The 21,104-nt window shown below is 45.7% G+C and overlaps 1 protein-coding gene across 3 annotated transcripts in view; it reads right to left on the bottom strand.

Annotated features, from left to right (window-relative positions):
* The window catches only part of LOC129811628 (ryanodine receptor 3-like), a 153,750-nt gene that overhangs the window by 61,934 nt on the left and 70,712 nt on the right, over positions 1-21,104 (bottom strand). For 2 of the 3 annotated variants that reach the window (XM_055863082.1, XM_055863083.1), the window contains exons 11-22: positions 20,532-20,696; positions 19,788-19,909; positions 12,766-12,946; positions 10,715-10,850; positions 8,809-8,904; positions 8,413-8,531; positions 6,676-6,809; positions 6,246-6,487; positions 5,832-6,024; positions 4,020-4,236; positions 3,678-3,782; positions 769-872 (exon numbers count right to left, since the gene is read on the bottom strand). In XM_055863082.1, coding sequence (XP_055719057.1) covers positions 769-872; positions 3,678-3,782; positions 4,020-4,236; positions 5,832-6,024; positions 6,246-6,487; positions 6,676-6,809; positions 8,413-8,531; positions 8,809-8,904; positions 10,715-10,850; positions 12,766-12,946; positions 19,788-19,909; positions 20,532-20,696 — 1,814 coding nt within the window. Of the gene's footprint in view, positions 1-768; positions 873-3,677; positions 3,783-4,010; positions 4,237-5,831; positions 6,025-6,245; positions 6,488-6,675; positions 6,810-8,412; positions 8,532-8,808; positions 8,905-10,714; positions 10,851-12,765; positions 12,947-19,787; positions 19,910-20,531; positions 20,697-21,104 lie in introns of all 3 variants that reach the window. The other variant, XM_055863081.1, reaches the window with a different exon arrangement.

The raw sequence follows: 21,104 nt of genomic DNA, 5'->3' as shown, positions 1-21,104 counted from the left end.
CTGTGAAGAGACACACATATTAACACTCCCCAACCTGGGGATTAGATCTGTCTACACAGGATCAGCTCTTAGTACGTGACAGTTTAAGACACTCACATTGCCTGCACACTCTACTAAATACTATAATCAGCAGGCATAATGTTATGATACTAGGTCTGGTGGGTTTCTGCCCTATTTCTACATCACACAGACTGGCAATAGAACCAACGTGAAGAGAGTAATGATTTGTTCAATCTTGCATGTCCTTGTCCATTATGAAACCATAGATATCCCCTTAAAGACGTATTAAGGAAGAGTTATTCACTAGGTACTACTATCAGCAGGATCTCATTGCTTTGTCATAGTAAGAGGACAAAGGAGAGATGTGGTGTGATTGCAGAATGGCGGGGCTGCTCTTTCGGGGCCCACGTTGTCTGTTTCTGTTGTGTCAATGTCACTGTAGATGAACGTTAATCAAACCAGTCTTTACCGCCCTCTCTAATCACACACACGCATCACTCACACACACTTCTCTGTCTCTTGAAACGTTTGTTTCTCAGCGTCAGTGTGGGCTGTCAGTGGATCAATAGCAGATGTCCTACGGTGATAGGTGGGTGATGTCAGGAACACTGGGGTGTTTTAGGTGCTGAGAGCCCAGCAGGAGAGAGCCTTCAGTCTACATCCTGACTGAGCCCCTGGTTCACCCACAGCTTCTGTCACATCTCTCTCCTTGTCTTCCTCCTTTCCTCAGTGGGTCTAATATCGTGTTACTTATAATGCAGGACTTACTTCAAGGTTTCAGTTGACATCTGCAGGTTGTAATTCTTTTCTGTTTCAGGTAGTTTGGAAAAATCCACAAGGCAGGGGTGATGTCGCTTATTATCGTCCCTTATCTGAGAAACACATAGAAATAATTGTTGACGTATGAATATTTCAGTTACTGTACATGTATTGAAGAAGAGGGGCAGAAATACTCAAAAATAAAAATATATATAAAAAAACACAATAGACAACTATATGTATAATTTGAATCACAATGAAGGTAATTGTGAATCAACAGAGGAGTAGGTATGTTGTCTCCTTAATTACAGAGAGCTACTGGTGTACTGGAGTGACAACATGATCTAGTCTAGTGGACATGTTATGAATGTAGTTGGAGGAGCATGTTTTCTTGGAAGATAGAGAGATGTGAGTCTGCATTACCAAGTGAGATATGTCATTCTATTCTTGACTGCTGTGTTTTACGCCAAATAATCCGTTTGGCTGTTCTCTGCAGCCCAAGCAGTATTACATCCATGTTGACCAAGAAAACATTTACACATACATGGCTATTTGTGTGCTAAATGAACACCAGGCAGCTCTTTTGTGAATAGTACAGAGTTTCCTGCAGCCTATTACAGTCCATTCAAAGAGGGCTGTGCTAGAGGACAAAGAAGTACATGTCATTCTTAATAGCCTCCATATGAGTCACACGTCTTGTTTAAGACCCTTTTTATACTTTCAATGGCCCATACTGATACACCTATTATAACTATGCTATACCTGTCTAGACTCAGATTAGGAAGTGCGTCAGGTAGCTCTACCCCATAGCAACCCCAGCAACTACACCTCTCACCTCTTTATTAAGCACTGGAGCTGTGCTCTATGGAGAGTGGAATACAATACCAGGTACTGTATGAGTTCGGTTCAGCCTGGCTTCAGCACACTGATGTCTCCCTGGTGAAGCTAGCTCTATAGCCGGCCAGGACAATGTCACCTGGCCCGAGCTAACAAGGTCTCGTTAAAATCACATATAAAAGCCGACCTGGTATGTCTGAGGTGCAGAATTCTGTTTTAATGAATGAGAGAGAACTTGACCCCGGCGTAATAGATGTCCTCACCCCAAATAAAAGGCTTTATTAAGATGTTGGAACTGAAGGAATGGCTGGCTGTTCTGTGGGTGGAGAAATCCCACCGTCACAGTGGAGTTTACAAATGGGGATAGGGTGGATGAAGGGACTGGAGGACTGAGAGAATCATTCCGTAAGACTGAGAGAACAGGGGGGTCTACTCTAAACTCCATCACTTTTGTAATATAGACATAAGAGCTGTGTTGCATATTGTTTCTGGTATTGATTGTCTGCACCTTTAAGGGCAGTAGGGCACAACAGAGCAGTGTTCAGAATGTTTTTACGTTCTGGAACGTTCAGAACGAATTTATGTTCTGGAACGTTCAGAACGTTTTTACATTCTGGAACGTTTTGACGTTCTAAAACGTTTTTACGTTTTGGTTTACATTCAAAACGTTTTTACGTTCTAAAACGATGTTATGTTCTGGAACGTTCAGAACATTTTACGATCTAGATTACGTTCAGAACGTTTTTACGTTCTTGAACATTCAGAACGTTTTTACATTCTGGGACGTTCAGAACGTTCTGGGACGTTCAGAACGTTCTGGGACGTTCAGAACGTTTTTACGTTCTGGGACGTTCAATTAAGAGGAAACGGTGCTGTTCTGAACGACCAGTTGAAAAACATGGAGGGGTTGGATTGTGGGTTGGAGAAAGCTGTCAGCATTGCGACTGCCTTTAAATACGTCACTCACTGCAACAAGCCACACCTCTCCACTCCCACCAAACGGGAGCAAACGTCCATCAAAGTCTGCTCAAGAACGTACAAGAACGTTTTGGAGAAACGTGTCACTCAGTACAAACCGTCCCACAACATAGCAAACGTTCAAGCGAACTGAACGCACCTCAGGTCACTTTGGCAATCATCTACTCACATGAAACCAAGAAACACTCACCCAATTGTTATTTCAGTAGGACTTGATGAATTAGTGTCCAGTTTAATAATCTGGAATTAAACTATCAAGAGAGAAATAAAAAGACCCCTCATAAATTCTATTCCATCAGTAATGTGTCCATTGAAATGGCCAAAAATGTCCTGCTGTGCCCTTGGCTAAAACAATTTCATTGTAACTCAATAAAGGGATAGTTCGGGATTTTGGCAATGAGGCTCTTTATCTACTTCCCAAGATTAGTTTAACACGAAGACTGGAAGTGCTAGCTGTGCTGTACCTGAATACTTCCAGTCTTCTTTGTGCTAAGCCAGTTAGCATTGGCTCATGAAATTACCTCTAACTTCCTTCTTAATGAATGCAGAGACATAAAAATGGTATCCATGAGTTAATCTGACTCTAGGGAAATAAATAAAGGGCTTCGTTGCCAAAATCCCGAACTATCCCTTTAAGAACACAAAAAATATGATTCTGTCGCCTACAAACAAACTATAATGAAGTCTCTAGAATGAATGGTATGAGGAGCACAATGGGAGAAAGACAGGAGTATTCTTCACTTACCCTCTGTTTGGTTTGTACCGCAAATTATAAAAGAGAAAGCAAAATGGTGTACAGGCTTGTTTTGTTGCTTTAATGATGGTAGAACTTGTACGATTAGTTTAGGGTTAATGCATTTCACATAGATCAATTACAGTATATTGATAATTGTTTAACACAAACAAAAATGTGAAACTGATGTGTACTGTATTTCATAATACAATTTTATTCATGTTTATATTGGCTGAAATTATCAGCTGAGTGATAACCCATTTAGTGTATCATGTCTTTCCTATGTATGCCAATGACATGGACTGTCCAAAAGGGTTTGCCAGTGCTCTGTGACTCTATTCTCTCCATCAGTGTTAAAGAGGTCTCCTACCTTCCCATAAGACCAGCCCAGTTCTATCTTGTTCATGCCCCACAGCTCGTGGATATTCTCAGCCAGTCTGTCCCGGACCTTCTCCAGGTATGGCGGCATGACGATCTGAGAGACAGAGAACACAAAGAATCTGTGTCGTAGATAAACAGCATCTGTTTGTAGACAGTACAGCAGGCTTATGTCATCAATCATACATTTTTGGATATTTGGAAACCCTTCCTCTGTAGGTATGATTGTACAACATCCTTACAAACATGCAGTATAATCACTGTAACTGTGTTTCAGATGAGCCATGTCACAGTTAATATGAGGATTCTGAGCTGAATGCCATACCCCTGTTACCTGACTGGTCTCCACAGGGGTGGGTATGAAGGAGGCCTGGGACATGAACTGTGTGGTCCCCAGCAGGTCTCGGACCCCCTCCATGTCCCTCTTGTACTCCTTCACTGGCTCCACCTTCATCTTCTCCTTAGGGAGCAGGGCCTCGTAACACGGAGCGTAGCCTGACGGAGGCAGGAACTTGAAGTCGCCATGACGACCGCCCAAAAGGAAACGCACCCTGAGGGAGAGGGGGACTTAGTCAATTAGTGTGTTCAGTATGTGCATGAGCTTGAAAGTGATGAAGGTGGTTGATGGGTTGATTTTGGTGGAGGGGTTAGAGGAAAGGATTAGAGCATAGCATAGAGCCACTGAGCCCCAGCCAAGCTCCAACCGAGCCCCAGCCAAGCTCCAACCGAGCCCCAGCCCAGCTCCAACCGAGCCCCAGCCCAGCTCCAACCGAGCCCCAGCCCAGCTCCAACCGAGCCCCAGCCCAGCTCCATCCGAGCCCCAGCCCAGCTCCAACCAAACCCCAGCCAAGCTCCAACCGAACCCCAGCTCCAACCGAGCCCCAGCCAAGCTCCAACCGAGCTCCAGCCCAGCTCCAACCGAGCCCCAGCCAAGCTCCAACCGAACCCCAGCTCCAACCGAGCCCCAGCCCAGCTGTAACCAAGCCCCAGCTTCAGCCCAGCTCTAACCAAGCCCCAGCTCCAACCGAGCCTCAGCCCAGCTGTAACCAAGCACCAGCTTCAGCCCAGCTCTAACCAAGCCCCAGGCCCAGCCCAGCTCCAACCGAGCCCAAGCCTAGCTCCATCCAAGCCCTAGCCCAGCTCCAACCGAGCCCCAGCCCAGCTCCAACCGAACCCCAGCTCCAACCGAGCCCCAGCTCCAACCGAGCCCCAGCCCAGCTGTAACCAAGCCCCAGCTTCAGCCCAGCTCTAACCAAGCCCCAGGCCCAGCCCAGCTCTAACCGAGCCCCAGCCCATCTCTAACCAAGCCCCAGCTGAGCCCAGTAGAACAGAGAGTGACTATGACTTACCCCACACTGAGAATGATGCAGCATTTCAGCCCACTACTCAGCAGCCCTCCTGGGCCCTGTCTGAAATAGCAGCTGAAATAGTAGTGATGATGACGTATTCACTCCAAGTCCATTCTGAGTGAAGTGCACCAATCAATTATTAACAAGTGTCGCTGCACAGTGACTGGCTGTGCCATGGCATAGCATGGCCAGCAGTTCAGAGCACAAGAAATGTTCAAGCCTCACAGGGTTCCTTATTTACATTATCTGATGTGGCCTGCGTCTCGTGACATCATACACACAGACAAATGCAGAATAACGCTGACAGAATTTCTATAAATATGAGGTTATGTTCATTTTGTTTAACGCTTCCTAAAATTTGATTGTGGTAATTGATATACAGTGTAGCTTGCAGCCCTGGGTGGAATTTGATGTGAACGGAAATGTCTGGAACTGTCAAGCGTCACATCTCAGCACAGAGTAAGGTTCAGAATAGTAAAATGCCATTTTGCTGCAAAAACGGAGTCGATCATGAAATCCTGGAAAGCTTGCTGGGGCCTGAAATTTCATTTAGCAGACGTCATTCATATCATCTGAAGTTGCCATGGCAACAGAAGTGGGTAAGATGGCCTCTACCTGCATCTGAGCCCTTAAGGATTAATACAGTATATAGAGGAAATGATGTAGGGAGGGATTAGATGGATTTTCATGCAGACTAGAGAGAGGAGAGGAAGATATTTGAAGAGAGTGCTCTGTAGGTGTGTATACATGTTCATTCATGTTAATGACATAGGTGTGTGTCTAAGACAAACACATACTTGACGCCAGCAGAGAAGCTGACAACAGGGAAGAAGAGTCCATCGATGTTGAAGTTCTCGAACATGCCCTGTACGGGCTGTCCATTGATCCTGAAGGAGATGCTGGGAGCTCCCAGGTCCAGACAACAGCTCACCACATCCTCAGAGGTCAGGATGTGTTGGTTAATAGAAGCCACCGCCCGGGAGATACGACCTGCAATAAACCAGTGTCAGCACTTAAATATGACCTACAAGACACACACACATGAACACACACTCTTTGGGCAGAGCAGACCGATTTACCCTGTAGGACACACACTGTCTAGACACAATCTGGTCTTAGCCCTGGGTTACTTCTCATCATTTATGAATCAGGTGACATAATGTGGAGCAGCTAGGTTAAGATGAAAGCAAACATCTACTGCGGATACCCACCTGACCAGAGATGAAGTCCGTCAAAGCCGTAAGAGTAGAGGTCGTCCCCCACCCCGTTGCCCCCCCAGCCCTCCCCTCCACCAGGGTAAGGGGCGTAACCCTTGTTGGTGGCCCAGCCCACACGCAGGTGAGAGGGGTCGCTGGTCAAGAAGTGGTCCACCTGGTCAATCATCAGCTCGTAGTACCACTTCTTATACTGGGCCGAGCCCTCACTCACTCCCAGGAAGATGTTGGGCCTCATGCTGCCAAGTATCAGAGACTCGGATTAGGGCTTAATCATATAATTGTGATCAATGTTTCTTTAGGCACTATGCACAATCCCATCAAACAAACACAGCAAAGAGAAGAATATCCAACACTATCACTCTTACATTACAAGCAGTAGTGCATTAATCTAATTATACCGGGCTGGGATTGGATGGCTTGTTACCTTTGGACGTCATTGACCAATCGGGTCTGGAGAAGCAGATCTCTTTTAGGGAGTAGGTGATCACAGATAAGATTCTGATTGGCTCTTACAGCCACCCCGTTACACACACAGAGAGAGCAGAGCACATCCAGAATCTGCAGGTTGAGGAGAGAAAGGGAGAGAGAGGAAGAGGGGGTGAATACAGCAGCTCCCTAATCACTGTGTACAGAATACAGCTCATCTAACCCATTCAAACCCTGAGAGGGAGAGACAGGGAGAGAGAGGACTAAGGACTATCAGCTCATCCGTAGTCCTTTTTCATGTTGCTATTAGAGGGAGAACCTTTTTATGCAGCTATTAATGCAGCCAGCCATAATTACTGAGAGATGCTAATCAGGGTGAAACCATATCCAGTAATATAATTTTGATGCATGGGGGCCCAACCTGGCTTTACAAAGCAGAGGAATTAAATGGGCAAGGAACGGCAGCCAAGAGCGCCAGGCCAAGACCTGTGCTTTATTATCCGCCGCTTCATAAGGGACCACAGCCAAATGATACATCGACTGTGATTTATGACAAAGGAGATGACAGCCCACTGGAGAGCAGGTTGACGTTTATTGTCATGAATCTTGCCTTGGAGGCAGAACTGAGTGGTTTTCACTAGATGGGCCAGCTGCAAAGTCAAAATTGGCTATATTGTAAAAATGTATGAAAACCAAAATTTGCTTAATTTAATGGTGGACTATGCAGAAATCGCTCTGCCATTTTCTGGTTGCTAAAATTCTAATAGTTTTTCCTAATTTCAGTTTATGTGACAAAACAAGCAAGTATAGTGTAGAGAATCATTGTACCATCTAAACCGCTGTGAAATATATTTTCCATAACCAAAAATATTATATTTTCAGCTGTTTGAAGCTGGAGTACAAAACTGAAAATAAAACACACAAAAACTAAACTTAATTACAGGAAGCATAGAAATAGACAATAACAGATCAATCTACCACTTCTTAGACTTGCTTTCAATGAGAATGACAGATCTATAATGCACATTTCTATGTGAATTTGGTTGGGTTGTCAAAACAGTTTGCAGATTTCAAATCAAATCAAACTTTATTTGTCACATGCATGTGTAGACAGCATGTGTAGACCTTACCGTGAAATGCTTACTTACAAGCCCTTAACCAACAGTGCAGTTCAAAAAAGAGTTAAGAAAATATTTACCAAATAAACTAAAGTAAAAAATAAGAAAAAGTAACACAATAAAATAACAATAACGAGGCTATATACAGAGGGTACCGGTACCGAGTCAATGTGCGGGGGTACAGGTTAGATGTAAGGTTAGGGTTAGCCATTAGGTTTAACAGCATGGTTAAGGTTAGGGTTAGGTTTAAAATCTGATTGTAATACTTTGTGGCTGTGCCAGTTAGTGACCACTCTGCAGAGCTGCCTCCAGGACAAGATTCCTGACAATAAATGGCAACCTGCCGCTGGAGATCTAATTTCAATGCAAACATATTGATCTCTATACACATAACAACCAAATGCCCAGCCCCAACAAGAACTCATCAACTCTCTGCAGCCCTGTCAGCACTGGGTGTACTAATAAAACGCAGGCTCATGAGTGAATTACTGTGCTTTATAAGTAACTGTGGTCAAGCTGTTGGGATGGACAAATGGTATCAAAATAACAAACAATGTCGCTACATCCACTTGATCATGGTGATATTTGATACAGCTCCTCCTCCTGTTTCAGCTCACCTTGTGGTTGCGTCCATGTTTGTAGAGCAGGGAGATGATGGACTTGATGTGTCCTCTCTGGATGATATTTAAAGCCTCCGGGCTCTCAGTTAGAATGCAGTGGAGAACCTCCAGTATGCCTGCCGTGGCCACAGAGAACAAGGGAACAAGACACGAAAGGACGTTCCTTAAACACATGTTTCTGGGTATGACGATACATAGTAAAGCATAACTAAACCCATTCAGGACTCTAAACACCAGGTCTGGGGTTTACAGCAGCGTAATCCAACTACACATCACCTTTTGAACCCTGTCCAGTCAGCAGTAGGTAGCAGTAACCCTGTCCAGTCAGCATGCAGCCGAAGGAACGGTAGGTCAACGACAAACAGAGCTTTAAACATGTCATCATCATGGTACCTGAGGAGGACTCGAGTCTCTCCAGCTTGCTGACCAGCCAGTCCAGGTTGTTGGAGAACTGGGTGCAGTTGTTCCTGTTGCCTCGGATCAGCGCCGCTACAGGACACATGGACAAGGTCACAGGTCAAGGGGAGGAGACACATTCCTACACAGTTGGCTAGTTTGAAGAGGATAATGCAAATTGCTGATCTTTGACCTACAGTACAGAAAACCTAGCAACTATAGAAAAACACTACCGAACATGACTGTACATCTTTCACAACAAATAATTAAACTCAAGGAGACATGTTACATAGTTATGAAGATGTCTTTGGCCTACAGCTAACAACACTGCCAAAACCTACATCTTACACAACAACAACGTCACCCAAAACGCACACCTTAAACCACACTCCATGCCAAGCAAAGAGTAGTGTCCTTTTCCTAATCCTCATCCATATGAATTAAGCAGCAGAGTGCAGAGGGAGGGCGTGACATCGGGGGCACAGGAGAGTCATCCAAGCCAAAAATGACAGGGTCACCCAGCGCAGACAAACAGAGGAGAGGAAGCCTAGCTCCAAAATCCATTTAGCTGGAGCAGGTGCATGAAGGAAGGACTATGAGATGGGGGACGTGGTCTGCACACTAATGCTCCCCAAGAGGAGAAAGCACCATGTAAACACGCTGTGAAGGACACACTCAGAGGGGAACAGAAGGGCTTTGACATTGACACAGACACTAGAGCTGGGAAGCTTCTGAGACAAAGAAAGAGTTCTGCTACTGTGAGGGAATGGCTGTAATGTCCAACTGCCATGAACGGTTGGACTGGTCTGCGATTCTGGCAATTTTAGGGCTTATGTAAGGACATGGATAACAGAGTGACCAAACAACAACCAAACACATTGGTGAGAAGGGATGGTGTGGTTCCTTATGGGTTAGAAAGCCAACTGGTGAGCATGGCACAGTCCAGGCTGGCTAGGAGTGTGTGTTGGACATGCAGTGTGCTGTGGGAGATGTACAGTCAGGAAGAAGCCCTGGAAGCACTTCTCACAGACCTGAAATCTGCATGCTATCCTTATCCACTCCCAGCCCCAGCACCCAACTTCAGCCCCTGTGTGTGTGTGTGCGCGCGCGTGCGTGCGTGTGTGTGTTATTGTATGTGTGTGTGTGTGTGTGTGTGTGTGTGTGTGTGTGTGTGTGTGTGTGTGTGTGTGTGTGTGTGTGTGTGTGTGTGTGTGTGTGTGTGTGTGTGTGTGTGTGTGTGTGTGCTAGAGTGCATGTGTACTGAGGCATCCTTACAGACAGCAAACAGCAGTGTAAGTTAGGGAAACACCACCCCAGGGTGCCTAGAGGACCAGAAACAGCTCTGTAAATACCAGCTCAGCTAACCCAAATAATCCCAGCGCAGCAGTGAGACGCAGGCCTGTGGTTTGTAAGAGCAACGCTGGGATGGCCAGGGCGTTAGTGGCAGGCTACAATGACTCTGGTACCTGTGACTGATTACTGTGTGTGTGTTTGCGTGCATGTGTGTTGTTTTCACCATTGTAATCTCTCCCTAAACAGTAGTGAAAGGTGAGACTGAGTCTCAATCACATTTACATTTACATTTAAGTCATTTAGCAGACGCTCTTATCCAGAGCGACTTACAAATTGGTGCATTCACCTTATGACATCCAGTGGAATCACCTATGTATGTAGATCATAAAGTTGTAATCAACATTGTGTGTGTGTGTGTGTGTGTGTGTGTGTGTGTGTGTGTGTGTGTGTGTGTGTGTGTGTGTGTGTGTGTGTGTGTGTGTGTGTGTGTGTGTGTTTGTCTTGGCCTACTGTGACTCTTTATGTCACTGTTACAGTATTGGTGTGATGACTTGTGTATAAGACTCTGTTCTCGTTGGAGGACAATGAACTCTTCTAATGTCTCTCTCACCCAGCAGCTCATAGAGCAGGTTGAGGATTTCCTTCCAGGAAGCCCCAGCCTCTGCCCCGGCACACTCCCCAAAGTGGGCTGCACTGTTGTACACGTTGAGACGGTCGATGCAGCAAGACACCAGAGTCAGCATGCCCTGAAACACAGTCACACCCATCATCACATGTCAGCTCCTAGGGTGCTTCCAAAATGGTGCCATTTTCTCTATATGCTCCAAGTCACATGACTTGGACTCGAGTCACAAATATGATGACTTGCAACTCGACTTTGACTTTAACACCAATGAATCGTGATTTAACTTGGACTTGAGCCTTTTGACTCGACCTGACTTGATACCCTCCCCAAGCCCAAATATAAAAAATGATGCTATAAAAAAAAGTGTGCAGCGCATCAACTCTTCATTTAACGGATTACAGTTTGAATCGGAGAGCAGCCAATCAAATTGTGCCAGCTGAGAAAAAGCTGTGCGTGGCAATGCAGAGGAACGTCGACGGCTGAATTCAGATGGAGCCCTTGGAAAGATGATACCCAAAATTATTATTTTCGGATACAAAGACGACGCTGTATCAACAAAAATGGATTGCAACTTGCAAAACATGCGGGAACAAAATTACAGACGGAGGCGCAACAATTTCCAACTTTGTTCGGCATTTGAAGCTGCACAAAGAATGGTAAGTCGTGGCTAATATAGCCGACAGCTATATAATTTATAACTTTGCTAGTGTAGCATGTAGGCTAACATAACGTTAAATCAATGAGCCTCCACACAGTCAATCAGTGTGGGAACGTGATCATTGCACCCAAGATTGAGCTACAACTGGCTAGGCATTTGGTAGCCTAAATCCTGCCTGATGTTACTGCTGTTCCTAAAACCCTTGACATACGTTAGCCTACTGTAACCACACAGAGAGTGTTTGCGTGTGTGTGTTAAGGTTGGGCGATTGTGTACAAGCCTACATCGCCCGAATGCGCCACATAGCGATCCTCGTTAGTCGATCGCTATGGGGGGAGGGGGGGGGGGGGGTCTTTCTCATGGCTACCCATGTATTTCCATGGAAATATAACGTTTATTTGGAAAGTAATAAATATATAGATATTTTTAAAAGCATTCATGATTTGCGTGAATGTAATATACTAACTATTACTCTTGTTAAACATATGAAATGGTATTACATATGGTGAAGAGCACATTATGACTTGTTTAGGACTCAAAACTCAAAGTTTAGGACTTGAGACTTGACTTGATACTTGTCGGTCTTGACTTGAGACTTGACTCGGACTTGCCTGTCTTGACTTGGGACTTGAGTGCTAAGATTTGAGACTTACTTGTGACTTGTAAAACAATGACTTGGTCCCACCTCTGCTGATCAGACATGCTAAGAGGTATGCAAACCCAGTGAGAAAGGACATTGCAAGTTATTTATGTCAGCTGTCAATAATGAAACATATACTTTATAACTTTTATAGAAAAGGGTAGTTTGGGGATGTTAATAAAATAATGGAGTAGTGTGTAGGCTAGGATATAGATGAGTTATAGCAGCATTCCAAGGGCAGGATCCATGGTAATACTAGTTATGTAAACATAACATAAACACAGCATACAGCTATTTTACATTAATTCAAGTTATCAACTTATTGCTTGAGGACATAGTGAACCACTGGGGGAAAATAAAATCCAAAGCAGCGGCTTTTGTTTGAGTTAGGGAGAGTAGTTGACGTTGAGTAATTGACATTACAGGCACAAGGGAAGGAAGCTGATATTTTATAATTGATAAGAGAAATTTTGGGCCGAGAGGCTTATCAAAAGGCTCCACTGCAGAAAAACTCTGAGCAAAACTGCTGACAGTTAAAAAGCAATGCTCTGAAATAGAATGCGCCGTTGAAATACTATAGAATCTATTGATTTAGCCTTTAAAAACAGTGTGTATTGCGAACATTGTGTCAATGCCCGGTCCCTGCAATAACCTGACTTTTGACTTTTATTGTCCTCTGCTGCCAACCAACCGCCATGCAGGATTGCGATGCAGCACTTCCTGTGTGGATGAACTCACTTCCTGTTTGAAGAGGTTCTGTCGGTTCTTGAGCGAGCGCAGCATGATCTGTTTCTCCTCGTGCTCCAGCTCAGCGTCAGGCAGCTGGAAGTAGGTGATGAGGTCGTAGAGAGTCTGGAGGACCTCCTCGATGGGCAGGGCTACTGATGCACGGTTCTTACCCCCCAGACAGTCTAGGTCTCTGGAACAGGAGAAGAGATTATCTTCATCAGATGACTATTTAAAAGTTCTCCATTTTTCTACATCAAAACAACATAATATTATGAGAGCAGCTCATTTATATCACTATATCATTATATAATCAGAAGGTTTCATAATGATGCCATTAGATTTCATAACAACACCGAACTCCAGTATTGGAATTTGACTCAAGGAGTGACTGCCATAGTGAACATCATTTGTGCCTTGAGGTTCATCCATGCTGAAATTGTATTTCTGGGTGAGCTAAAAATAGTGCCTACTCTGTCACACAGAGTGGGAGGGGTGTGTGGAGAGGTACAGCTCACAAGAGGCGGTCTGGGTCTGGACAGTGGTGAAAACCAGTCAGCCATGTGTGACCGACTGACGTCACCGAGGGGGTTTGGGTTTGAGTCACAGTCACAGTCACAGGCCAGTTTAATACTTGATCTATCCATTGAGCTCTCTTCCATTCCATTGCGTGGCCTCATGGCATGAGATGTTTATTGTCCTGTTTGGCTAGGGACCGGGTCATTGAGCAAGGCAGGCAGCATGCTGTCTGGGGGCCGTGCTATCCATAGAGGACCCTTCTCACAGGCCATAAGCTTAACTGCTTCTGCTCATTCAAATGTACAAGGTTTTACGTCGACAGCATGACTATTACACTACAGTCAATGATTAGTTATATTTTGGTTGTGTGGTTTAGTAGTGGTGTAGCGGTGAAAATGGTTTAGCGGTGTAGTGGTGATAGTGGTGTAGCGGTGATAGTGGTGTAGTGGTGAAAGTGGTGTAGCGGGGATAGTGGTGTAGCGGGGATAGTGGTGTAGCGGTGATAATGGTGATAGTGGTGTAGCGGTGATAGTGGTGTAACGGTGATAGTGGTGTAGTGGTGATAATGGTGTAGCGGTGAAAGTGGTTTAGCGGTGATAGTGGTGCAGTGGTGATAGTGGTGTAGCGGTGATTGTGGTGTAGCGGTGATAATGGTGTAGTGGTGATAGTGGTGTAGCGGTGATAATGGTGTAGTTGTGTAGTGGTGATAGTGATGTAGTGGTGATAATGGTATAGTGGTTATAGTCGTGTAGCGGTGATAGTGGTGATAGTTGTGCAGCGATGTAGTGGTGTAGCGGTGATAATGGTGTAGCAGTGATAAGGGTGTAGTGGTGATAGTTGTGTAGCGGTGATAGTGGTGTAGCGGTGATAGTGGTGTAGCGGTGATAATGGTGTAGTGGCGATAGTTGTGTAGCGGTGATAGTGGTGTAGTGGTGATAGTGGTGTAGTGGTGATAATGGTGTAGCGGTGATAGTGGTGTAGCGGTGATAATGGTGTAGTGGTGAAAGTTGTGTAGCGGTGATAGTGGTGTAGCGGTGATAGTGGTGATAATGGTGTAGCGGTGATAGTGGTGTAGTGGCGATAGTTGTGTAGCGGTGTGGCGGTGATACTGGTGTAGCGGTGTAGCAGTGATACTGGTGTAGTGGCGATAGTGGTGTAGGGGTGATAGTGGTGTGGCGGTGATAGTGGTGTAGCGGTGTTAGTGGCGTAGCGGTGATAGTGGTGTAGCGTTGATAATGGTGTAGCGGTGATAGTGGTGTAGCGGTGATAGTGGTGTAGCGGTGAAAATGGTGTAGCGGTGATAGTGGTGTAGCGGTGATAGTGGTGTAGCGGTGATAATGGTGTAGCGGTGATAGTGGTGTAGCGGTGATAGTGGTGTATCGGTGATAGTGGTGTAGCGGTGATAGTGGTGTATCGGTGATAATGGTGTAGCGGTGTAGTGGTGATAGTGGTGTAGCGGTGATATTGGTGATAGTGGCGTAGCGGTGATATTGGTGTAGCGGTGATAGTGGTGTAGCGGTGATAATGGTGTAGCGGTGTAGTGGTGATAGTGGTGTGGCGGTGATAGTGGTGTAGCGGTGATAGTGGTGTAGCGGTGATAGTGGTGTAGCGGTAGTAATGGTGTAGCGGTGATAGTGGTGTAGCAGTGATAGTGGTGTAGCGGTGATAGTGGTGTAGCGGTGATAATGGTGTAGCGGTGATAGTGTTGTAGCGGTGATAGTAGTGTAGGGGTGATAATGGTGTAGCGGTGTAGTGGTGATAGTGGTGATATTGGTGATAGTGGTGTAGCGGTGATAGTGGTGTAGAGGTGTAGAGGTGATAATGGTGTAGCGGTGATAGTGGTGTAGCGGTTTAGAGGTGATAGTGGTGATATTGGTGATAGTGGTGTAGCGGTGATATTAGGTGTAGCGGTGATAGTGGTGTAGCGGTGATAATGGTGTAGCGGTGTAGTGGTGATAGTGGTGTAGCGGTGATATTGGTGATAGTGGTGTAGCGGTGATAGTGGTGTAGCGGTGATAGTGGTGTAGCGGTGATAGTGGTGTAGCGGTGTAGTGGTGATAGTGGTGTAGCGGTGTTAGTGGTGTAGTGGTGATAGTGGTGTAGTGGTGATAATGGTGTAGCGGTGATAGTGGTGTAGCGGTGATAGTGGTGTAGCGGTGATAGTGGTGTAGCGGTGATAATGGTGTAGCGGTGATAGTGGTGTAGCGGTGATAGTGGTGTAGCGGTGATAATGGTGTAGCGGTGATAGTGGTGTAGCGGTGATAATGGTGTAGCGGTGATAGTGGTGTAGCGGTGATAGTAGTGTAGGGGTGATAATGGTGTAGCGGTGTAGTGGTGATAGTGGTGATATTGGTGGTAGTGGTGTAGCGGTGATAGTGGTGTAGCGGTGTAGAGGTGATAATGATGTAGCGGTGATAGTGGTGTAGCGGTGATAGTGGTGTATCGGTTATAATGTTGTAGCGGTGATAGTGGTGTAGTGGTGATATTGGTGATAGTGGTGTAGCGGTGAAAGTGGTGTAGCAGTGATAATGGTGTAGCAGTGTAGTGGTGATAATGGTGTGGCGGTGATAGTGGTGTAGCGGTGATAATGGTGTAGCGTTGATAATGGTGTAGCGGTGATAGTGGTGTAGCGGTGATAATGGTGTAGCGGTGATAGTGGTGTAGCGGTGATAGTAGTGTAGCGGTGATAATGGTGTAGCGGTGTAGTGGTGATAGTGGTGATATTGGTGATAGTGGTGTAGCGGTGATAGTGGTGTAGCGGTGTAGAGGTGATAGTGGTGTAGCGGTGATAGTGGTGTAGCGGTGATAATGGTGTAGCGGTGTAGTGGTGATAGTGGTGTAGCGGTGATAGTGGTGTAGCGGTGATAATGGTGTAGCGGTGTAGTGGTGATAGTGGTGTAGCGGTGATAGAGGTGATAGTGGTGTAGCGGTGACAGTGGTGTAGCGGTGATAGCGGTGTAGCCGTGAAAGTGTTGTAGCGGGGATAGTGGCGTAGGGGTATATCGGTGATAGTGGCATAGCGGTGATAGTGGTGTAGCGGTGTATCAGTGATAGTGGTGTAGCAGTGTATCGGTGATAGTCCTGTAGTGGTGTAGCGGTGATAGTGGTGTAGCGTGATAGTGGTGTAGCGGTGTATCGGAGATAGTGTTGTAGTGGTATAGCGGTGATAGCTGCATCTGTCCTCGTGCTCCTAGACCTTAGTGCTGCCTTTGATCCCATCGATCACCACATTATTTTGGAGAGATTGGAAACCCAAATTGGTCTACACGAGTTCTGGCCTGGTTTAGATCTTATCTGTCGGGAAAGATATCAGTTTGTCTCTGTGAATGGTTTGTCCTTTGATAAATCAACTGTACATTTTGGTGTTCCTCAAGGTTCCGTTTTAGGACCACTATTGTTTTCACTATATATTTTACCTCTTGGGGATGTCATTCAAAAACATAATGTTAACTTTCACTGCTATGCGGATGACACACAGCTGTACATTTCAATGAAACATGGTGAAGCCCCAAAATTGCCCTCGCTAGAAGCCTGTTTCAGACATAAGGAAGTGGATGGCTGACAACGTTCTACTTTTAAACTCGGACAAAACAGAGATGCTTGTTCTAGGTCCCAAGAAACAAAGAGATCTTCTGTTGAATCTGACAATTAATCTTGATGGTTGTAAAGTCGTCTCAAATAAAACTGAAGGACCTCGGCGTTACTCTGGACCCTGATCTCTCTTTTGACGAACATATCAAGACTGTTTCAAGGACAGCTTTTTTCCATCTACGTAACATTGCAAAAATCTGAAACTTTCTGTCCCAAAAAAATGCAGAAAAATTAATCCATGCTTTTGTTACTTCTAGGTTAGACTACTGCAATGCTCTACTTTCCGGCTACCCGGATAAAGCACTAAATAAACTTCAGTTAGTGCTAAATACGGCTGCTAGAATCCTGACTAGAACCAAAACATTTGATTATATTACTCCAGTGCTAGCCTCCCTACACTGGCTTCCTGTTAAGGCACGGGCTGATTTCAAGGTTTTACTGCTAACCTACAAAGCATTACATGGGCTTGCTCCTACCTATCTTTCAGATTTGGTCCTGCCGTACATACCTACACGTACGCTACGGTCACAAGACGCAGGCCTCCTAATTGTCCCTAGAATTTCTAAGCAAACAGCTGGAGGCAGGGCTTTCTCCTATAGATCTCCATTTTTATGGAATGGTCTGCCTACCCATGTGAGAGACGCAGACTCGGTCTCAAATTTTAAGTCTTTACTGAAGACTCATCTCTTCAGTGGGTCATATGATTGAGTGTAGTCTGGCCCAGGAGTGTGAAGGTGAACGGAACGGCTCTGGAGCAACGAACCGCCCTTGTTGTCTCTGCCTGGCCGGTTCCCCTCTCTCCACTGGGATTCTCTGCCTCTAACCCTACAGTGACTCAACCCTTACAGGGGCTGAGTCACTGGCTTACTGGTGCTCTTTCATGCCGTCCCTAGGAGGGGTGCGTCACTTGAGTGGCCCCCCCCCCTCTTGGGTTGTGCCGTGGCGGAGATCTTCGTGGGCTATACTCGGCCTTGTCTCAGGATGGTAAGGTATCCCTCTAGTGGTGTGGGGGCTGTGCTTTGGCCAAGTGGGTGGGGTTATATCCTTCCTGTTTGGCCCTGTCCGGGGGTATCATCGGATGGGGTCACAGTGTCTCCTGACCCCTCCTGTCTCAACCTCCAGTATTTATGCTGCAGTAGTTTATGTGTCAGGGGGCTAGGGTCAGTTTGTTATATCTGGAGTACTTCTCCTGTCTTATCCGGTGTCCTGTGTGAATTTAAGTATGCTCTCTCTAATTCTCTCTTTCTCTCTTTCTTTCTCTCTCTCGGAGGACCTGAGCCCTAGGACCATGCCTCAGGACTACCTGGCATGACGACTCCTTGCTGTCCCCAGTCCACCTGGCCATGCTGCTGCTCCAGTTTCAACTGTTCTGCCTGCGGCTATGGAACCCTGACCTGTTCACCGGATGTGCTACCTGTCCCAGACCTGCTGTTTTCAACTCTCTAGAGACCGCAGGAGCGGTAGAGATACTCTTAATGATCGGCTATGAAAAGCCAACTGACATTTACTCCTGAGATGCTGCACCCTCGACAACTACTGTGATTATTATTATTTGACCATGCTGGTCATTTATGAACATTTGAACATCTTGGCCATGTTCTGTTATAATCTCCACCTGGCACAGCCAGAAGAGGACTGGCCACCCCTCATAGCCTGGTTCCTCTCTAGGTTTCTTCCTAGGTTTTGGCCTTTCTAGGGAGTTTTTCCTAGCCACCGTGCTTCTACACCTGCATTGCTTGCTGTTTGGGTTTCTGTACAGCACTTTGAGATATCAGCTGATGTACGAAGGGCTATATAAATAAATTTGATTTGAACATTTGATTTGATTTGATAGTGGTGTAGCGGTGATAGTGGTGTAGCGGTTATATTAGGTGTAGTGGTGACATTAGGTGTAGCGGTGATATTAGGTGTAGCGGTGATATTAGGTGTAGCGGTGATATTAGGTGTAGCGGTGATAGTGGTGTAGCGGTGATATTAGGTGTAGCGGTTATAGTGGTGTAGCGGTTATAGTGGTGTAGCGGTGATATTAGGTGTAGCGGTGATATTAGGTGTAGCGGTGATATTAGGTGTAGCGGAGATATTAGGTGTAGCGGTTATAGTGGTGTAGCGGTGATATTAGGTGTAGCGGTGATATTAGGTGTAGCGGTGATATTAGGTGTAGCGGTGATATTAGGTGTAGCGGTGATATTAGGTGTAGCGGTTATAGTGGTGTAGCGGTGATATTAGGTGTAGCGGTGATATTAGGTGTAGTGGTTATATTAGGTGTAGTGGTTATATTAGGTGTAGCGGTGATATTAGGTGTAGCGGTGATATTAGGTGTAGCGGAGATAGTGGTGTAGCGATGATAGTGGTGTTATTAGGTGTAGCGGTGATATTAGGTGTAGCGGTGATATTAGGTGTAGCGGTGATATTAGGTGTAGCGGTGATATTAGGTGTAGCGGTGATATTAGGTGTAGCGGTTATAGTGGTGTAGCGGTGATATTAGGTGTAGCGGTGATATTAGGTGTAGCGGTGATATTAGGTGTAGTGGTGATATTAGGTGTAGCGGAGATAGTGGTGTAGCGGAGATAGTGGTGTAGCGGTGATAGTGGTGTTATTAGGTGTAGCGGTGATATTAGGTGTAGCGGTGATATTAGGTGTAGCGGTGATATTAGGTGTAGCGGTGATATTAGGTGTAGCGGAGATAGTGGTGTAGCGGTGATAGTGGTGTAGCGGTGATAGTGGTGTAGCGGTGATATTAGGTGTAGTGGTGATATTAGGTGTAGCGGTGATAGTGGTGTAGCGGTGATAGTGGTGTAGCGGTGATAGTGGTGTTAGCGTTTATATTAGGTGTAGCGGTGATATTAGGTGTAGCGGTGATTTTAGGTGTAGTGGTGATATTAGGTGTAGCGGTGATAGTGGTGTAGCGGTGATAGTGGTGCTACCTGATGAAGTGACTGAAGAGGCAGGTGGTGTTTCGGATGATGCGAGCAGCACGGGACTCTTCGTGCTGACACCGCTGCAAGGTCAGCCCATCATCCATATGACCCTCAGAGTGGAGGAAAGCCTGGAAGAGAGAGAGAGAGAGAGAGAGAGAGGGTTAGGGGAGGGAGAGATAGAGAGCGGGGAGAGACAGAGAAAGAGAGAGAAAGGGGGGTAGGTAAGGGAGGGAGAGAGAGGGGGATAGAGTGTGATAGAGAGAGAGAGAGAGAGAGAAAGAGAGAGAGAGAGAGAGAGAGAGGGAGCAATTTCCAGACATTAGCAGAGATGAGCATGGCTTGGCTGTAATGCAGGTGCTGCTGACACTACAGGCTATTAGGGTCTGTATCTGTGGAGTCCAGGGACTGTCAAATACACTCCTCTCACATCTCATTCATTTCAGCCACAGGGTTTGATTTAGTCACAGGAAAAGCACTATCAGTGTAAAACACTTATCTCAAACCTATCAACTAGAGAATCAGCAAGAGAATTCTCATCTGCTTTTGGAATTTTCTAATGATATTTATTGCATGTGCTACTTTCTGGTCAATTGTTTTTTCAATGGGATTATTTTTTATCACTGCTAGTGGAATAGTCACACCATAACAGTTCTCACTTGAAAGTCAGTTAATTCATCCAAGTAGAGATTTTAAAAAGTCCTGGCTGTATCATAAACAGCTGACAAATAAAGCAGTGTATTGGTGTCTCACCCGTCTCTTGAAAGGGCCCAGGCGAGATGATTTTACATCAGGCGCCTGGTAGGACAGCCAGAGTCCTGTAGCCACATGCATGACGAAGCAGATTGAGTCCCCATACTTAATCTCTGCCATCCCCATGCCCTCGATGTCCCGCTTTGGACTCGACTCCAGCTTTTCCTAGAGGGAAGGAAGAATCCAAAACAAGATCAAGACGTCACACAAAGTCTCCAAGCCAGGCTTCAAAACGTTATACAGTTTTATTCAAATCACATGTTATTATGCTAAGCAGCAGGTGTTAAGAGACCTTGATCTAAGAAAAGACATTTAAAGATGATGACAGATCTGGATCAGGCTGGTCAAGGACTGAAGGAGCACTGACAGCTTTCCATAATACAACTTGTAATTACACACTCTATGACGGCTAGCCTAATAGAGAGAGACAGAGGGAGGAAGAGATAGGAAGAGGTCATACAATGTGTATAGCCTATATCACTGAGCAACAAAGGATGGCCGCAGGCAAGCCCTCATGCATCCCTATGCATTTGTTCCCCCATTAAGAACAGACACAATGGATAATGTATAGTG

This window comes from Salvelinus fontinalis, chromosome 15 (assembly GCF_029448725.1).
Source record: "Salvelinus fontinalis isolate EN_2023a chromosome 15, ASM2944872v1, whole genome shotgun sequence".
Taxonomy (NCBI): Eukaryota; Metazoa; Chordata; class Actinopteri; order Salmoniformes; family Salmonidae; genus Salvelinus; species Salvelinus fontinalis.
This window is presented reverse-complemented; position numbering and strand designations above follow the sequence as displayed.